Source organism: Carassius carassius, chromosome 3, assembly GCF_963082965.1.
Source record: "Carassius carassius chromosome 3, fCarCar2.1, whole genome shotgun sequence".
Taxonomy (NCBI): Eukaryota; Metazoa; Chordata; class Actinopteri; order Cypriniformes; family Cyprinidae; genus Carassius; species Carassius carassius.
This window is the reverse complement of record NC_081757.1, coordinates 11,813,448-11,828,703: the sequence shown is the minus strand read 5'-3', so window position 1 is coordinate 11,828,703 and position 15,256 is coordinate 11,813,448. Positions and strand designations below refer to the sequence as shown.

Here is a 15,256-nt window from a genome sequence, read left to right as displayed (position 1 = left end):
AGCTATCAGTGTGGATTAGGGCTGTCACTTTTGTGAAAAAATCATTTTCGATTTTTAAGACATAAGTGTTCATTCAATTGATTGTAAAATCGATTTTCCATGTCTAAAAAAAAAGATGTTTCCTTTTTCGAAAGTCAAATAACGGACGAACGTAAAGAGAGCGCTGGAAACGCACAAGTCAGCAATATTTCTTATTTATTGGCATGAAGTTTTGTGCAGAATAACAAACAGCAACAGGAGTGCAACATTCTCGAAAAAATATATATGCAGAGGGGACGGCTGCCATAACAAAAGAAAAACATCACTGCAGGCTTCAACCCGGCTGCATTTATGATTTAGGCAATTCAAAAATCTCCAAGATTATTTTAAATAATGATTCAATCCATTTCAAACAACTGTTCAAAAAAAATTAAACTTTCAATGGACATGGAGAACAGGCCATGTGTGTTTTTTTATTGAACGTAACCGACACTTAGGCTAGGCGGCACTAGGCATGCATAAGGAAATGTGCAAAAAGGCTAGGGCCATTACAAATTTATTGGTCAGGAAAACAAGTCGGTCAACATTTTCGGGGTCCAGAGCAGAGCGTTTTTTATTCACTATATGTCCAGCTGTTGAGAAGACGCGCTCCGACCGCACTGATGTCCCAGGGACACTCAGGTACAGCTGCGCGAGGTGGGGATATTACTGCCAATTTTCCACCACAAAACCCGGTCGCTGTCAGCTTTCAATGGTCCTTTTCATAACTCAGAATTTCCTGTAACTAGATGCGCGAATGAGGCGAATTCGCGTCAACCGCGCCGCAAGACCTCCAGATGCGCGTAAACACATCTTTACATTGACTTAACATTGAAATCATTCACGCCAGACGCTCTATTTGCATTTGGTGTGAACGCAGAGAGTTCGCTTTCGACGTCACTGTGTCTTATAGGCGCGTAAAATTGCTGGTATTTTCTGTCTAGCTTTCCCAAGGCATACTGCACTTTCGGAATTCTTTATTTTCTTTTTCTGCTTGCTTGTGAGTTTTGTTACATCTATATTTTTTATTGTTTAATTATTTTAAAATTAATAGTGTACATATTTGGTTAAAATCGATTCCCTATTTTCATTTTCGAAACTTTTTTTGGTTGGTCCGATCGATTGTGCAATCGATTTTACACAGCCCTAGTGTTGATACAAGGGTTTAAGCAAGACTATTTTCCAGAGCATTAGTTATAATATAAATGGTGTTAAGCCTTCTGGGATATTCTGTTCTTAAACATTATTTCACTGTCCGCCAGACCGCAGTAAACAGTGGGAGGAAGTTTGTGAGGCTCAGTGGAAACTCGCCATCAATAGGCCTCACTCAGAGAAGGGTTTAGATAAAGATGTTGCCATGTCCGCTCTGTGAAAGAGAACAGGTCTGTGGAAAACTTGTTGAACGAGTCGGGCGGAAGCTCAGTGTGAATTCCTGTGAGCAAACAGCAGCTTCGGTGATGACAGCATTGTGATAACAGACATCGATGGGAACAGTACCAGTCAAAAAGAGATGAGCTATTCCAAATTTAAAGAATTAAGTCATGAGAGGCTGCAAGATACAGCGTTTTACCACATTTAAACCACGCTGGTAGATAACACAAAGCTCAAAAAGTTCTACCTAATCAGCACTATGATTAATTTTTTTTTAAATAATCAAATTCAGTATTTTTGTAAATTATTTTTGCATTTAATCAAACATTGCATATATTTCAATAATATGGTTTGTAATACAGTATAGTGATATAATAATATAGTTTATCACCTACACTGCTAAGCATTTTAATAGTTTCCACAATGTAATGCATTCATATAAAATATGAGACACTTCTAACTTGGCTCGTTCTGAGGGTCTTCAACTCAATGATAAGAATATATTAGATAACTGAGTACAGGAACATGATGCTATTAGTTAAAACAAGCCGAGTTTTAGTCGAGTGCCTTATGAGTTTGTGAGCACCCTGAAAAGAAAAAAGCTTACTTAGTGGCCTGTGTGGTCAAAAGAGGGCAGAGAGAGGAGCCAAACAACTGCCACATTAATCATTCATCCCTGACTGCTGCCCACACAACACCACTGATAATAAGCCACAGGACACAGACTTCCTGAAGGCGTAGCCAATGAAGCCAGTGCGGGTGAGCCTATACACAGGAACAGAGGAGCATTAGAGCGCAGATTATCATGATGCTCTTACCTTGAAGGCATATTTGCGGCTGATGTGGTCCTCGGGTCCCACGGGGGAAATGACATAGCTGGGCAGAGGAATGCTTCCCAGAACCGTCTCCTCTCGACTATCTGTGAGCAAAGTACAGATGTAAAGTGAAAATATTTGAAAATGGTTAAATTACAATTGAACAATGGTTAGTTTGTTTTTTGGCAATACTCTTTAACACAGATGACAGAAAGTAAATGAGACTCCACTCTGCCCACCAAAATGATTCAAGATCAAAACAGTGCTATACTTAATGTGAACTGTGTTTATATGATTATTAAACATGATTTGTGCAAGCAATAGGGATAAAGATAGTAAATGAAAAACATGCTTTTGCGTATTAAATTATAGGTACTCTCATAATAATGTATTAAAGAAATTGAGTGTTTTGCTTCTGAAACATGATTATTGTGCAATAAAATTAGAGACCTTAATTTAGATCATTGCAGCTAATTAAAGCTGAGTATTATAACTCACCTTTATAGTAAAACAGGCAGTAGTCAGACAACACAAACCATTTCCTCTTCCACAGTCTCATGCCTGAGCTGTCCTGATGGTGGAAGAACAATAATCAGCCCACAAAAACATTTTCAGAAAATTAAAAAAATCTAATAAAATAACAGACAGTTCATCATCCAACATAACTAACCAATTTAAATATTAGTATTAGCATTGAACTGAAGGCCCCTTTGTTAAGACTGAATATTTATTTAATATGCTATGTTGAATAACATGTTCAGTTAATCAGCTTATGGCCTGTGGGTCTTAGTTCATCATAAGGCCTAATTAAGAACTAATCTAACATCTGAACACCACTCAGTTCAGATCAAAATTAAGATTCTGTAATCACTCGCATTAGGGTTTCACTCTTGAGGGCCGCACCTGTTTGTAGAGCCATCCTCTCACCACCACTGGGACATTAGGGTTCCTTTTGATGGAATGGTCACGCTTGCCAAAGCAATGCACCTTCCCACTGGGTTTCAAACTCTGGTATTTAAAAGAAAAAAGAAATCCACTTGCTTCATTTGATTCGATTAAAATGCTGCATACACAGGCAGCGGTAAGGTAAAGTGGCATCCAAAAGCATTTGGATGCTTGACTTGGTAATTTTTTTAAATGTGGTCAAATTGTAAAAAAAAAAAAAAAACATTCTGAGAACAATTTATGTTCAAGGAAAACATTTTTACTGCAGAATGCTTACAATAACAGGGTTTGTTGCATTTATCCTCATTGATCCGTATAAAGTTCAATTTAATTGATCATTTGTCAGCCCAAATGTGCATTTATCCCAAATGAAAATAAATATATATATATATAAATACATATATATATATATATATATATATATATATATATATATATATGTTTTTGTTTTTTTTTTCTTTCTTTTAAGCGAAACAATGACTGATGCCCAAGAGGAGCCTGGTTTATTCCCAGTAAAGTGTGTGTATGGTCATGGTAAACCCTATATTATGGGGACACAATGTTTGACAAATATGGCAAAATCCAAATATAAATTGTTTGGTCCCAGTTAGGAAACACGCTTATAAAATCTATTTATTTATTATTTTTAGATGCTAAACGTTTCCTGTGAGGGGTAGGTTTAGGTTGACATTATAAAAACCATTAGGCCTATGGAATGTCCCCATAAAGCATGGAAACCCAATATGTGTGTGCACGCAGAGATGAGGGCCTCTGGGTTGGATCGATCGGTTTGTGAAAGCTCATATGATGCTGACACAGTCCTGTCATTGACAGGGCAGCATCAAACTCTTTACCACATGACATAGTGACATAGTCAATGTGTGTCTGGCCAGGTCATTAAAACTTCAATGTGTCAAAATGGTTTTCTCTAATAGGGAGAAATATCTGCATCTCTGCATTGCCATTACCAGTGAAACTTGTGAAATGTATGTACTGTATGCATGCAAAATGACTTGAGTGAATGAATGCACATAGACACAATTTATGTAGATAGATATAAACACACACTTTTCTATAGATATTAATTAAAATGATTTGTCATTAATTATATTTATAATACAATTGTATTAATAACATATTTTAAATGTATTAAATTTCCAAAAAAAAATGCTGAACACCCAGCCTGAGCTTGTCAGTTCTTTGACCTCTAGTGCAGCTCATGTTCTTAAACAGATGGAAAAACTCTACATATGGCAGTGTATATTAATGCACTAGACCAAGACAGAGTATTAGGGGCACCAATAAAACAGTTCTGCTGCATTTACACCTAGAGTGTAACTGTGCCACACACGCTCAGATTTAATTAGCAGGAAGTAGCAAGAGGCATTCTGTGCATTTCTCAATCCCCTGCAGATGTTCTCTGCAGTATTACCTCATGACCTCTGCATAACGCAGCCAAGCCGCACAGAAGATTAAGCCCAGCTTCTCTGGTGCTAGAAAAATCAGTAAGCTATTACACCTTCAGCTTGGGTCATTTATCAAATTTGGAAGAATATAGCAAAAATAGATGAGGCCAATTTACTCTCCCTATTATCTATAAAAACATTATCAGTTTTCAATGATTTAATATGAGATACACACACACACACACACATTAGTAATGGTGAGGCTCGCTAGATAATTAGCCAGCTTGGCACTTTCAGGAACCGGAAGCGCTCTGTGTAAATGTTTGCCTTGATTGAGAATCAGTACTACTGCCACATTAAACCAAATAAAAATCAGCACTAAGCGAGGCTGGGCTTCTCACCCTGGATCCTGAGGTGGTGTCCGCAGGGGATGAGGAGACGGCGACAGAGGACTCGCTGACCATACTGGGAGGCCTCGGCTCTAGTGGTGGCTTGGACATATGTAAATTTGCCCTGCAAGAGTTAGAAATAAAAGACACAATCTTTACCGGGATATGCTGTGATTACTAATACAAGTGAAATCATCAATGAAAAAGGTAATTTTTTGTAATTTAATAGCAAACAAAGTGAAGATAGATCTATCTATCTATCATATTATTAATCTATCAGTCTATCCATCAATGTATATGCATATCTACATATTATATATTTATCTAACATTTATCTATGTACCATACAGTACCTACATCTATCTACTAACCTATCTTTATCTACCTACCTAGCTATATCCACCTATAACTAGCAAAAAAATCTATGTATGTTGCATGCAAATTCCTATAGCCTATATTAAATATTTGGAATATGTTTTTTCATATTTTATTAAGTTCTTTGATAAGGTTGCAATACAAAGGTCTACGTAGCAACGTAACTTGGTGATGTCCCCGATGCGCCTGTAGTCTCATAACCAGCTGACCCCGAAGGTCGGGACGGGGCGGGTAAATAAATTGTACTTTATTTGCGGGACGGGCTGGGACAGGCCAAATAATTTCATAAAAGTGGGACCCGCGGGCTGGAAAAAAACCAGACCCGCGCATCACTACTAGCAATCTATATAATCTATATATCTATATACCTATCTCAGCGTATTTACCAGTTTAAAGGTAGAAACAACATGAATGAAAGGGAACTGTCTTCAGAAAGATTTAGTTAACATTTTTTTCCATGTTATTTCCATATAATGCCTATTAGAATAGTGTTTATCAGTGGAATGCCGTTTTGTTTACAGGGGTAAACATAAAAACCACTGTATTGCTACTTGTCCAAAAGCGCCATCTAATTTCAGAGAATGAATTTGCATTTTCATTCAGCACATCTGCTGCTTTTGTTGCTTTCAGTGCTGTAAATTTTAACAGATTGTTGTACTAAATACCTACCTATCTATCTACCAAGATAACTACCTACATATCTACCTATCCATCCATCCTCAATCCACCTAGTTACTAGTTACTTATCTATTTACCTTCCTACATCTATATATCCACCTACCTGCCAACCTGCCTAGTCAGAATAGGGTTAATAGCAATTGTAACAGTGCCTCATTTGGAAGCTAGAAAAAACCCATATTTAGCTCATCTTGTTGTGAGCACCCTGTGGATGAGGAGAGCGGAGGAATGCACTGCAGCTGAAGAATACAGGACGTCTGCAGAAGTCACATTACATGTCACGGTCACTACACTCAGTCTAACTCTGTATGAGTTTAACAGTTCCACTGGAATTACAGTAAAAAAAAGAGTGTAAACACTCATATCAAAAGTGTTGTTTAAATAGGTGACTAATAATAAATAATTAACCAGATGTTTGTGAAATGCCAGAGCCACAATCACTGTGATACAAATGCCTTAATGCCAGGCTGCTTCCTGGAACTATTTGGGTCCATTTTTCTTTCCATATAAGGAGAACTGCATAAAAAGCTGCATTGAAATTCAGGTAATGCTAATGTAAATCAGTAGAGAGAAGAGTAGAACACCAGAGACACGAGGGAAAAGGGGGGAATAGAGGACATAAGAAAGTTGAAACAAACTGTCAGAGCTGCCACTGCAGGCAACAAATAAAAAACTTCTTCCAAACACTGTCAAAGAGAAGTGTCAGATTCAGAGACTGCAGGGAAAGGTATAACCTAGAGCGAACGCCACCAGAGAGCTGCACCGTTCAACCAAACATCTGTCACATTCCTAAATCTCCTTCCAGTAAATGACAAGGCATTTTGGACTGGTACCCAAGGAGTTATAAATCATTGGATAGACAGTTGCCTTTTCCCATAAACATGCAAAATTTATTTGTTATTGGGTAAATCGTTTATACGATGGGAACAAAATACTAGGAACAAATTCTGGGGGCAGACCTAGAATCAGAGCCAGACAGCACAGCCACAGAGATTCAAATTACACACAAAATTGCCAAGTGCTGGCTGAAATAACCTACTGCAATGGGATTGGCTGGCTCAACACATCTTTCAGAAATAAGGTGGCATAGGGTTTTTTATCAGTGTGCCTGGAAACAAAGTTGTTCACAAGGTAGACTGCTCACATCTCAGTTATTTTCCCTTCTTCTACCTTGTAAGCTCTAGCTCTGGTTTCAGCATTTTTATAACACTAACACCTAATCTGTGTTGCGGAATTTAATCTCTGCAAGTTTTAAGTTTAATTACAGGCACTCACTAGCAAGAACCAGATATATTAATAATTAGATCTTTACTACTTTCCAGATGCACAACAAATAAGCTTCTGCTTTTTTATGCTAGTCATGCCGTCTCTTCCTGTTTAAGTGGGTGAATTAATAGCAGAAGTGCACCAGACAGTCAAAAGTCTGGCTATGCGAGACCAAGGCCTTCAGTAAGTGAAATAAAAATAACGCCACTGGTACTCGAGCATATAAATGAGTCTATAAAATGTAGTAGACTTTCTTCAGAGTAGTAACAAAAATCTCTCTTTCTAACAGCTCTGTCTCTCAGGGACACTCTTTTAGAGAATCATCTGAAACTTACACCATCACTGATATGACACATAAGGTGTGGACACATAGGGTGAACTCTGATGTATGAGTGGGTTAAATCTAGAACACACTGAGAGAGCAGATAAGTGAAAAACCTACTGCTCTTAAATCATCGGCTTCATAAATCAAATAACATACTCGGGACATAAGGGTATAATTGACCCAATGTGAGGGGAGAAACTTTGGAAAATGCTGTAATAGCATATTATATATAGCTGCAACAGAGCTGCTGCTGGCAAAATATGATTTATTTCACTTTGACAAAAAAAAAAAACTTTGAATTTAAAATGATTTTAATAGTATTTATTAAATTATAAGTATTGTACATTATGTAGATTTTTTTTAGTCCACAAACATAACATTCAGTTATAACCCAAAAAAATATAACAAAACTAAACCAAAAGATTTCTATGGAATCACATTTGAATCTGAGGCAGTTTTATTTTTACCACAAATCTACAAATACAAGTGCCGATAATAGAAAATAAACCAGTAACAAAAAGAAATTCATGATGCAAATGAACAAGATCATCAATCCAAAAAAAAAAACTGATTATGCTGCTAAAACTCACCAAAGCAAACAGATTTCCAAGCCACGTGTCAGGCTGACTCCACGCTTTTCATGGGTGCTTACAGTAAAACACAATCACCCAAATACTGACACATGCGTACACACAGGCAGCCCCTCAACAAAACCATAAACAGCTTTTTTGTTTCGGTGGAATGTGAGGGGTTCCTGTAGTGTGACAGAGTCAGGAGGTGTTTGTGGCCCTTGTACAACATCAAAACAGCAGGAAGCTACAGCAGCATTGTCATGGGAAGAGCTGCGGACAGAAACAATGCTGCTTTTTTCTCCCCCTCATTTTTCGTCTCACAAACTGGCTTCCATCCAAAATTGTTTGAAGTATGTTTGCACCCTGGGACTTACTAGTGTTTTATCTCTGCTTCATATTATTTACCTGCACTGTCTTTTGAATGGATAGGCACAGAGGGACTTTATTTTATGCTGGAGAGATGAGAAAGATCCTGGCTGAAGCTCAGCAAGATTTTAGTCTAAAGAAAAAAAGCCCGCATTCTGTTCCCAAAAGCTCAGCCTCAGACCCAATAACCTGGTTAAGTTGCATAATACAAAGCATACAGTGGTATATAATGAGCTCTACTTACTTTACATGATGATACAGCAGTTCTCAAACTGCTACCAAAAAAACAACAATATGACTAATCAGAATCTGATACAGAAGTACTTTGTTAGGTACCATGCACTCAATGATTACCATATTCAGAAAACTTGATATTTAAATGGTAATTTTTGTTAGTGATGAGTGTATTCCAAAAAAAAAAAAAAAGAAAAATTATATATATATATTAATATATATTATATATAAATCTTCAAGCAAAATGCCATAACTGACCTTTCATTATTCATATTTATATCCAACATAATATAAATAAAAAGTATTCTCCAATATTAAATATATAATATATATTGAATTTAATTGTACCAGTACCAGTTATTTTATATATGAATAGTTTTGTTGTTGTTCATTAATAGACATTACATAATATTTTACAGAAACACTGTTAATTTTGAAAGAGGAATATTTGAGAGATTTTTCAAAAGTGAAATTAACTGTAATGTAGATGAACTGAGGATCTGTTAATGACCTAATGTTTATTAATTATGTTAATCAAAGTCACCACTAACTGTTGTATGCAGTTTGGCCATTAGAGAAATGAATAATTCATAGAAAAAGACAGTCAGCCTTTGTGGCAGGCATTGCACCATGCCCTAGTGTGTGTTGAGATGTGCACTGTGTTCAAATTAGCTATTCAGATCAATAGTCCTGCACTACCAGGGGATCAGAACACTTCTATCTCTGCACATGTTTCCACTGACATCACCACCAATGGGATCGCAGAACACATTTTAGCCCTTCACTGAGAAGGGGTGAGAGTATGCAGCGCTATTAAGGGCACTCAGAACAACTGAAATATCAGCATACTACATATTTAGGTAAGGTGTGTCTTTGCCGGTCGACCATAGTAAATACATATTCTCCAGAATTTGAGATCTACAACTTACAGCTAATACACACCCATGGCAACCTGCAGCAACATAGTGGTTATGATGAATGATTTTGATATGTCTCTGCTGGCACCATGACTTATTTCAGGAGGCTTTTCCCAAAGTTCAGCACTTATCACAGCTGTTAGGGTGAGGTTAGTTTCCATAGCTAGATTACTAGAGGAAAAGGCAAGGCTGATGGGGAGAGAAGAGCGAATGAGGCCGGACTTGTGCTTAAAATAGCACTTATGAGCAGCCAGGAGTGGTAAGTATTCCAGTTATGTCCTGTAACTTCACTATCTCTCTCTTCAACAAACCACAGGCATTCGAGGGCCCACAGAACATTAAGATTCTTGCCGGCTTATCAACACAGCTGCATGTGACAAACTTCCTCTCTCACTTAACACGTTTGGGCATGATCTTTATCTTTTGGGCACTCAAACAAGAGGTCTGTAAGCTGGTAAACTAATAACTAGATCCCTCTGTGACACAAAGCTCAAGTGACTCTACCGATGATGGTAAATCTGAGCCTGAACCTGGCACAGGGCCTCCACGCACTGTGCCCCTAATGAGAAGCATCAATCAACCCTGGAAGCAACATTTACTTACCTGTCATCTGCATGAGAAATGGTCTTCATGGCCGTGTGCGATATTCCTATGAGAGCCCAACATTCTGAATCCATGAGCCCACCTCTATGTGGAGAACATGGAGTGATAACAGGGAAATCGAGGTAGGCGGCTGAACTTCGTAACAGTTTTCACCTGGGTTTTTGTTTAAGCAGGCAGCAGAACATTCAAAATAAACAGCAAACTCTCAGCTCGTTCTTTCCTCTGGCGTTAGCGAGTAACAGAATGAGATCTGTCTCAGCGGGGAATGTAAATCTGAGCTCTCTTAACCCTCACAGCAGTGATGAGGTAGAAATCCCAGCTCAGTTTACTGGCATATGGGAAGACACAGAAATAATGGAAAGGAAGAGGAGAGGAACAGGTGCTGTGGTATGCATTTTAATGGAATATTAAAGAAAATGAACAATTATTAATATTATAGTAATTTAACTTTGATTAACTGTATATTTATGGTTGATAACGACAAATAATCCACAACAGCAAGCCTCCAATTCAGTTATTCAGGTTGCTTATTGATTCCAGAACATTTCCCTGGTTCTCTGTTTATTCTAAGTTGGACATGAAAGTATCTGCGGCTCGGTGACTAAATCAAGAACCACTCTGAACGAGATGATTGATTGATTCAAACCAGTAATTAAGGCCGGATTTGAAATTTCATACTCTATGAGTAGGTTCTTCTTTTGAATAAGTACTTCACAACAAAAACATGTTGCCTACTTACATTGGATGCTTCTCCCTCATCATGTTCAATTCAATCGGAAAACTAAAACAATTTCCTTTTCCAAGATAATAAGAAAGAAATTTGTTGCAAAATATATTTAAATCATTTCTGTTTGTAGTTTATAGCATACTGTAGGTAGTTTCAAATGATCTTCCCCAACACTGTACCCACCTGCTTTGCAGTCAAAATAAAGTACAGGTTAGCAGATGTCTTTCTTTCAAATACTATTTAGTAGTGCAGCTTCAAGTAAAAAAACACCCACATCACCTTCACAGGAAAATGCAATAACAGTAATGGCCATCATTAGCATTACCTCTGGACATTTCCAGCTGATTTGCTGATTCCAGCACAGGCATATGATATCAGTGGCCTGTGAATCATTACTATTCATCTCATTACTCACACATCTGTTAAAGATCAATTAAAAATCCAAGGCCCTTAAGAACCTGCACTGACCTCTTAACCACATGCCCTCAGAGAATGCAGGAAGTGCGTATCGTAAAGTACATTTTTTGCAAATAAAAGGAAGAGAAGCACTCACTGGTCCTGTAAAATGAAGTCAGTGTTTTCTGAGGATATATGTCCCGTCACAGGATGCCTGAATGTCGTCGTCCTCAGGTTGTGGCTGGATCCAAGAAAGGAAGGGAAATAGAGAAAAAACAAGAGAAGAAAAACAAAATGAGCAATCCAATATTTATCATATTTAATTTGGCACTTCCCTCCCCTGCTGTGGGTACTGTAGCTGTAAGAGCAACATTCTACAGGAATACACTAAGTTTGAGGGATTCTGATGACTTTCCCGCAGGAGCGCAGAATGTGTGGCAGTGCTGAAGCCTGGCCAAGCCCACTCATATTATTTAACACAAAGTGTGAGGCTAAGCACAAACCACTGCAGAAACTTTATTGATTTCAATTATACAGGGTCATTCACTGTTTTAACTAGAGCATTAAAACATCTCACTGTCATCAGGTGTAATAAGACAGAGAGGGGGCTTCTAAGGGTGAGAGAACTGTGAAATAAGACACATAATACGCCTGCTGTCATCGATTCAGTTATTCATTCTGTCTTCACACTGTGTGTTTGGCTAAAAGGGAGTGAGTGGTGGAAATTTGATGAGAAAGAAGGATCCCCACGTGAGTAAATGTGGTCCTATATGAGGGGAAAAGGTTCTACCACATGTCACTTATCTGCCTATCATCATTTCCATTAAAAACATATATTAAGTCACTTTGCCTCAGCGACTCTCTGTGGATGATAGATAAAGCTAAAAGAACAGGCATAGTCATACTTCAGGTTTGTTAGCAATTGTATAGATTGTATTAGATGTCCTTCACAGAGGTAAGAACATACAGTACAGACCAAAAGTTTGGACACACCTTCTCATTCAAAGAGTTTTCTTTATGTTCATGACTATGAAAATTGTAGATTCACACTGAAGGCATCAAGGTCTATTTGAGCAAGAAGGAGAGTGATGGGGTGCTGCGCCAGATGACCTGGCCTCCACAGTCACCGGACCTGAACCCAATCCAGATGGTTTAGGGGTGAGCTGGACCGCAGACTGAAGGCAAAAGGACCAACAAGTGCTAAGCATCTCTCGGGGAACTCCTTCAAGACTGTTGGAAGACCATTTCAGGTGACTACCTCTTGAAGCTCATCAAGAGAATGCCAAGAGTGTGCAAAGCAGTAATCAAAGAAAAAAGTTGGCTACTTTGAAGAACCTAGAATATGACATATTTTCAGTTTTTTCACACTTTTTTGTTATGTATATAATTCCATATATAATTCCACATGTGTTAATTCATAGTTTTGATGCCTCCAGTGTGAATCTACAATTTTCATAGTCATGAAAATAAAGAAAACTCTTTGAATGAGAAGGTGTGTCCAAACTTTTGGTCCGTACTGAATGTTAGAAATAAAACTAAACTAGTAAAAAAGTAATATATTTAACAACAAGTGTACAGTACAGTGCAAATCTATTAACATTTTTACGGACATATTGCTTGAGAATTTCTGATATAAAAATTTTTTTGGAGTAGCCTACTACTTGTGCCCAACACGCCTGACCTGAACCACATATGGAATCTATGGGATATTTTGAAGAGATATATACGAAACATTGGATCCAACATGAGCTGAAGGCTCATCAGTGCCACAGGTTGATCGCTTCCATGCCACACCTCACTGATTCTGGAGTTTGTGCTAAAGGAGCCCCGACCAAGTATTGACTGCAAAAATTAACATACTTTAAAGAACTTGAACTTTTCTGTTTTGCAAATCCTTTTTTTTTTTTTTTTGATTGATCTTAGGAAACATTCTTATATTTTGACGTACTGGATTTTTGACTTTCATGAGCTGTAAGCGCTAATCATCAAAATTAAAATAAAAAATCAACTTTTAAAATGTTTTACTTTACATGTAATGAATCTAGAATATAATAAAGTTTCACTTTTTGAAATAATTTACAAAAATAACTTTTTCACGATATTCAAATCTTTTGAAATGCAGCTGTATGTATATAAACATCTTATTTTTCCTCTTAGCACTTAGTTGATTTGAAGACTAAAGAGATGACAGGAAATGACATGAGCTGGACTCTAACCTTCTGCCTGTATGAGCAGCATGGCTCAGAACACTTAAACTGCTACGCAAAACATTAACAGCAAGTGATCTATAACACAAGAGATTTATGTCAACATCCCCTAAAAACAGCCTCTATTACAAGCCTTCCTTCCATGGTGGTGGTGCGTTCACCATGACAAGAACGCTTAGGCATGCGCCTTTCACAGTACACTATCAAATTTAACATGGTGTGGAAAACACTTTTCTGCATCTGTGAAACATGCCATTATACACCCCCAGTGACACAAGATTGTCAAGTTCATTCTTTAGTGAACAATCATACCGCAGGAATCTGAGGTACAAATGTCTTCATAAGATAGTTCAGCTGAATGCAAACATATGTCTCCAAACACTACAACAAGCTTTTATCTCTAATTGAACATTTAGTGCATCAGCAAACTCTGCTGCATAAAAGCTTTTCAGTGGCTGCATGAAAGAACACTTGACATGAATGCATGTACTACAAAGCCTTCACTACAACAATGGTTTCATGCAGTCTAATCCAGTTCCTGAATAAACAATATCCTGAAGTCAATTCTGCTAACTCATCTGTGAAATTAATGTAGGTAATGATCAATATCATCATAACAAAACCAAATAAAAATTTTAATGCAAAAGAAAATGTGCAATGGACTTTGGCAAAAACCATAGTAAAACTATGAAAAAAAAGCTCAGATTAAATATTAGCAGCAGAACCAGCAGAAGTGCTCCTGAAATGCTGCATCCTTGGTTTTGCAGTGAGCATGGTCAGTCTATCATTGTTATGTATGTTAAAAGACCCACCTCTGAAAGGTTCTCCATCACTACAGGGCTCTTAGCCCGGCAGCCTGACTGCAACCAGGCCTCCTATTTTTAGGTATGCCATACACATTTGAAAGGAGACAGCCGCAGACCTGCCATCATACTCCATTAAATTATATTCACCATTTTTTCAAACTTCATGTCCCTATAGAGTCAAAATGAGTTAGGTATAAGAAACTGAATAATGCATTCTAATGGATTATAATAGCTGGATTTGATTTCACAAAGTGACTTTAAACCACAATCATTGTAAACAGATAGAATGCATGACTAAAATAACAACAGAGTAAAAGCATATATATATTGGAGACTAAATATATATATATATATATATACACACACACATTAATAATAAAGCTCATTTCTATCACAGAATAAAAAACTTAATAAAAAGGTATTTGCAACTTTTTTATCTCACAATTCAAACTTATGTCTTCAGAGTTTCAACACATAAACTCAGAACAGCCAAATACAAACTTCCAATTGCAAGACAAAAGTCAGAATTCTGAGAATTGTTACATGCTTGTTTCCACCAAGGAATAAAAAAAGTCAAAGACAAGTGAGTTTTTATCTCGCAACTCATTTATTCTCAAAACTATGAGGACCTAAATCTGAAGAGATCTGCGAGTTATAAACTCAGAATTCCCAGAGAAATTTGCAATTACTTTTTTTTTTTATTGCATGGCAAAAATAAGGTTCCATACTACTGACAACACTATAAAAACGTCATAACACAACCGTAGTAATCATATTTTTTAGACCACCAAACACAACAAAACCAAACATAAGTGCTGATTATCTGAGAAGCAGCTCTCT

The 15,256-nt window shown here is 37.3% G+C and overlaps 1 protein-coding gene across 6 annotated transcripts in view; it reads right to left on the bottom strand.

Annotated features, from left to right (window-relative positions):
* Positions 1-15,256, bottom strand: part of LOC132119407 (pleckstrin homology domain-containing family A member 7-like) — a 156,482-nt gene that overhangs the window by 97,851 nt on the left and 43,375 nt on the right. For all 6 annotated transcript variants that reach the window (XM_059529354.1, XM_059529328.1, XM_059529337.1 and 3 more), the window contains exons 5-9: positions 11,561-11,644; positions 4,957-5,068; positions 3,108-3,212; positions 2,703-2,775; positions 2,208-2,308 (exon numbers count right to left, since the gene is read on the bottom strand). In XM_059529354.1, the coding sequence (XP_059385337.1) occupies positions 2,208-2,308; positions 2,703-2,775; positions 3,108-3,212; positions 4,957-5,068; positions 11,561-11,644 (475 nt within the window). The remainder of the gene's footprint in view (positions 1-2,207; positions 2,309-2,702; positions 2,776-3,107; positions 3,213-4,956; positions 5,069-11,560; positions 11,645-15,256) is intronic.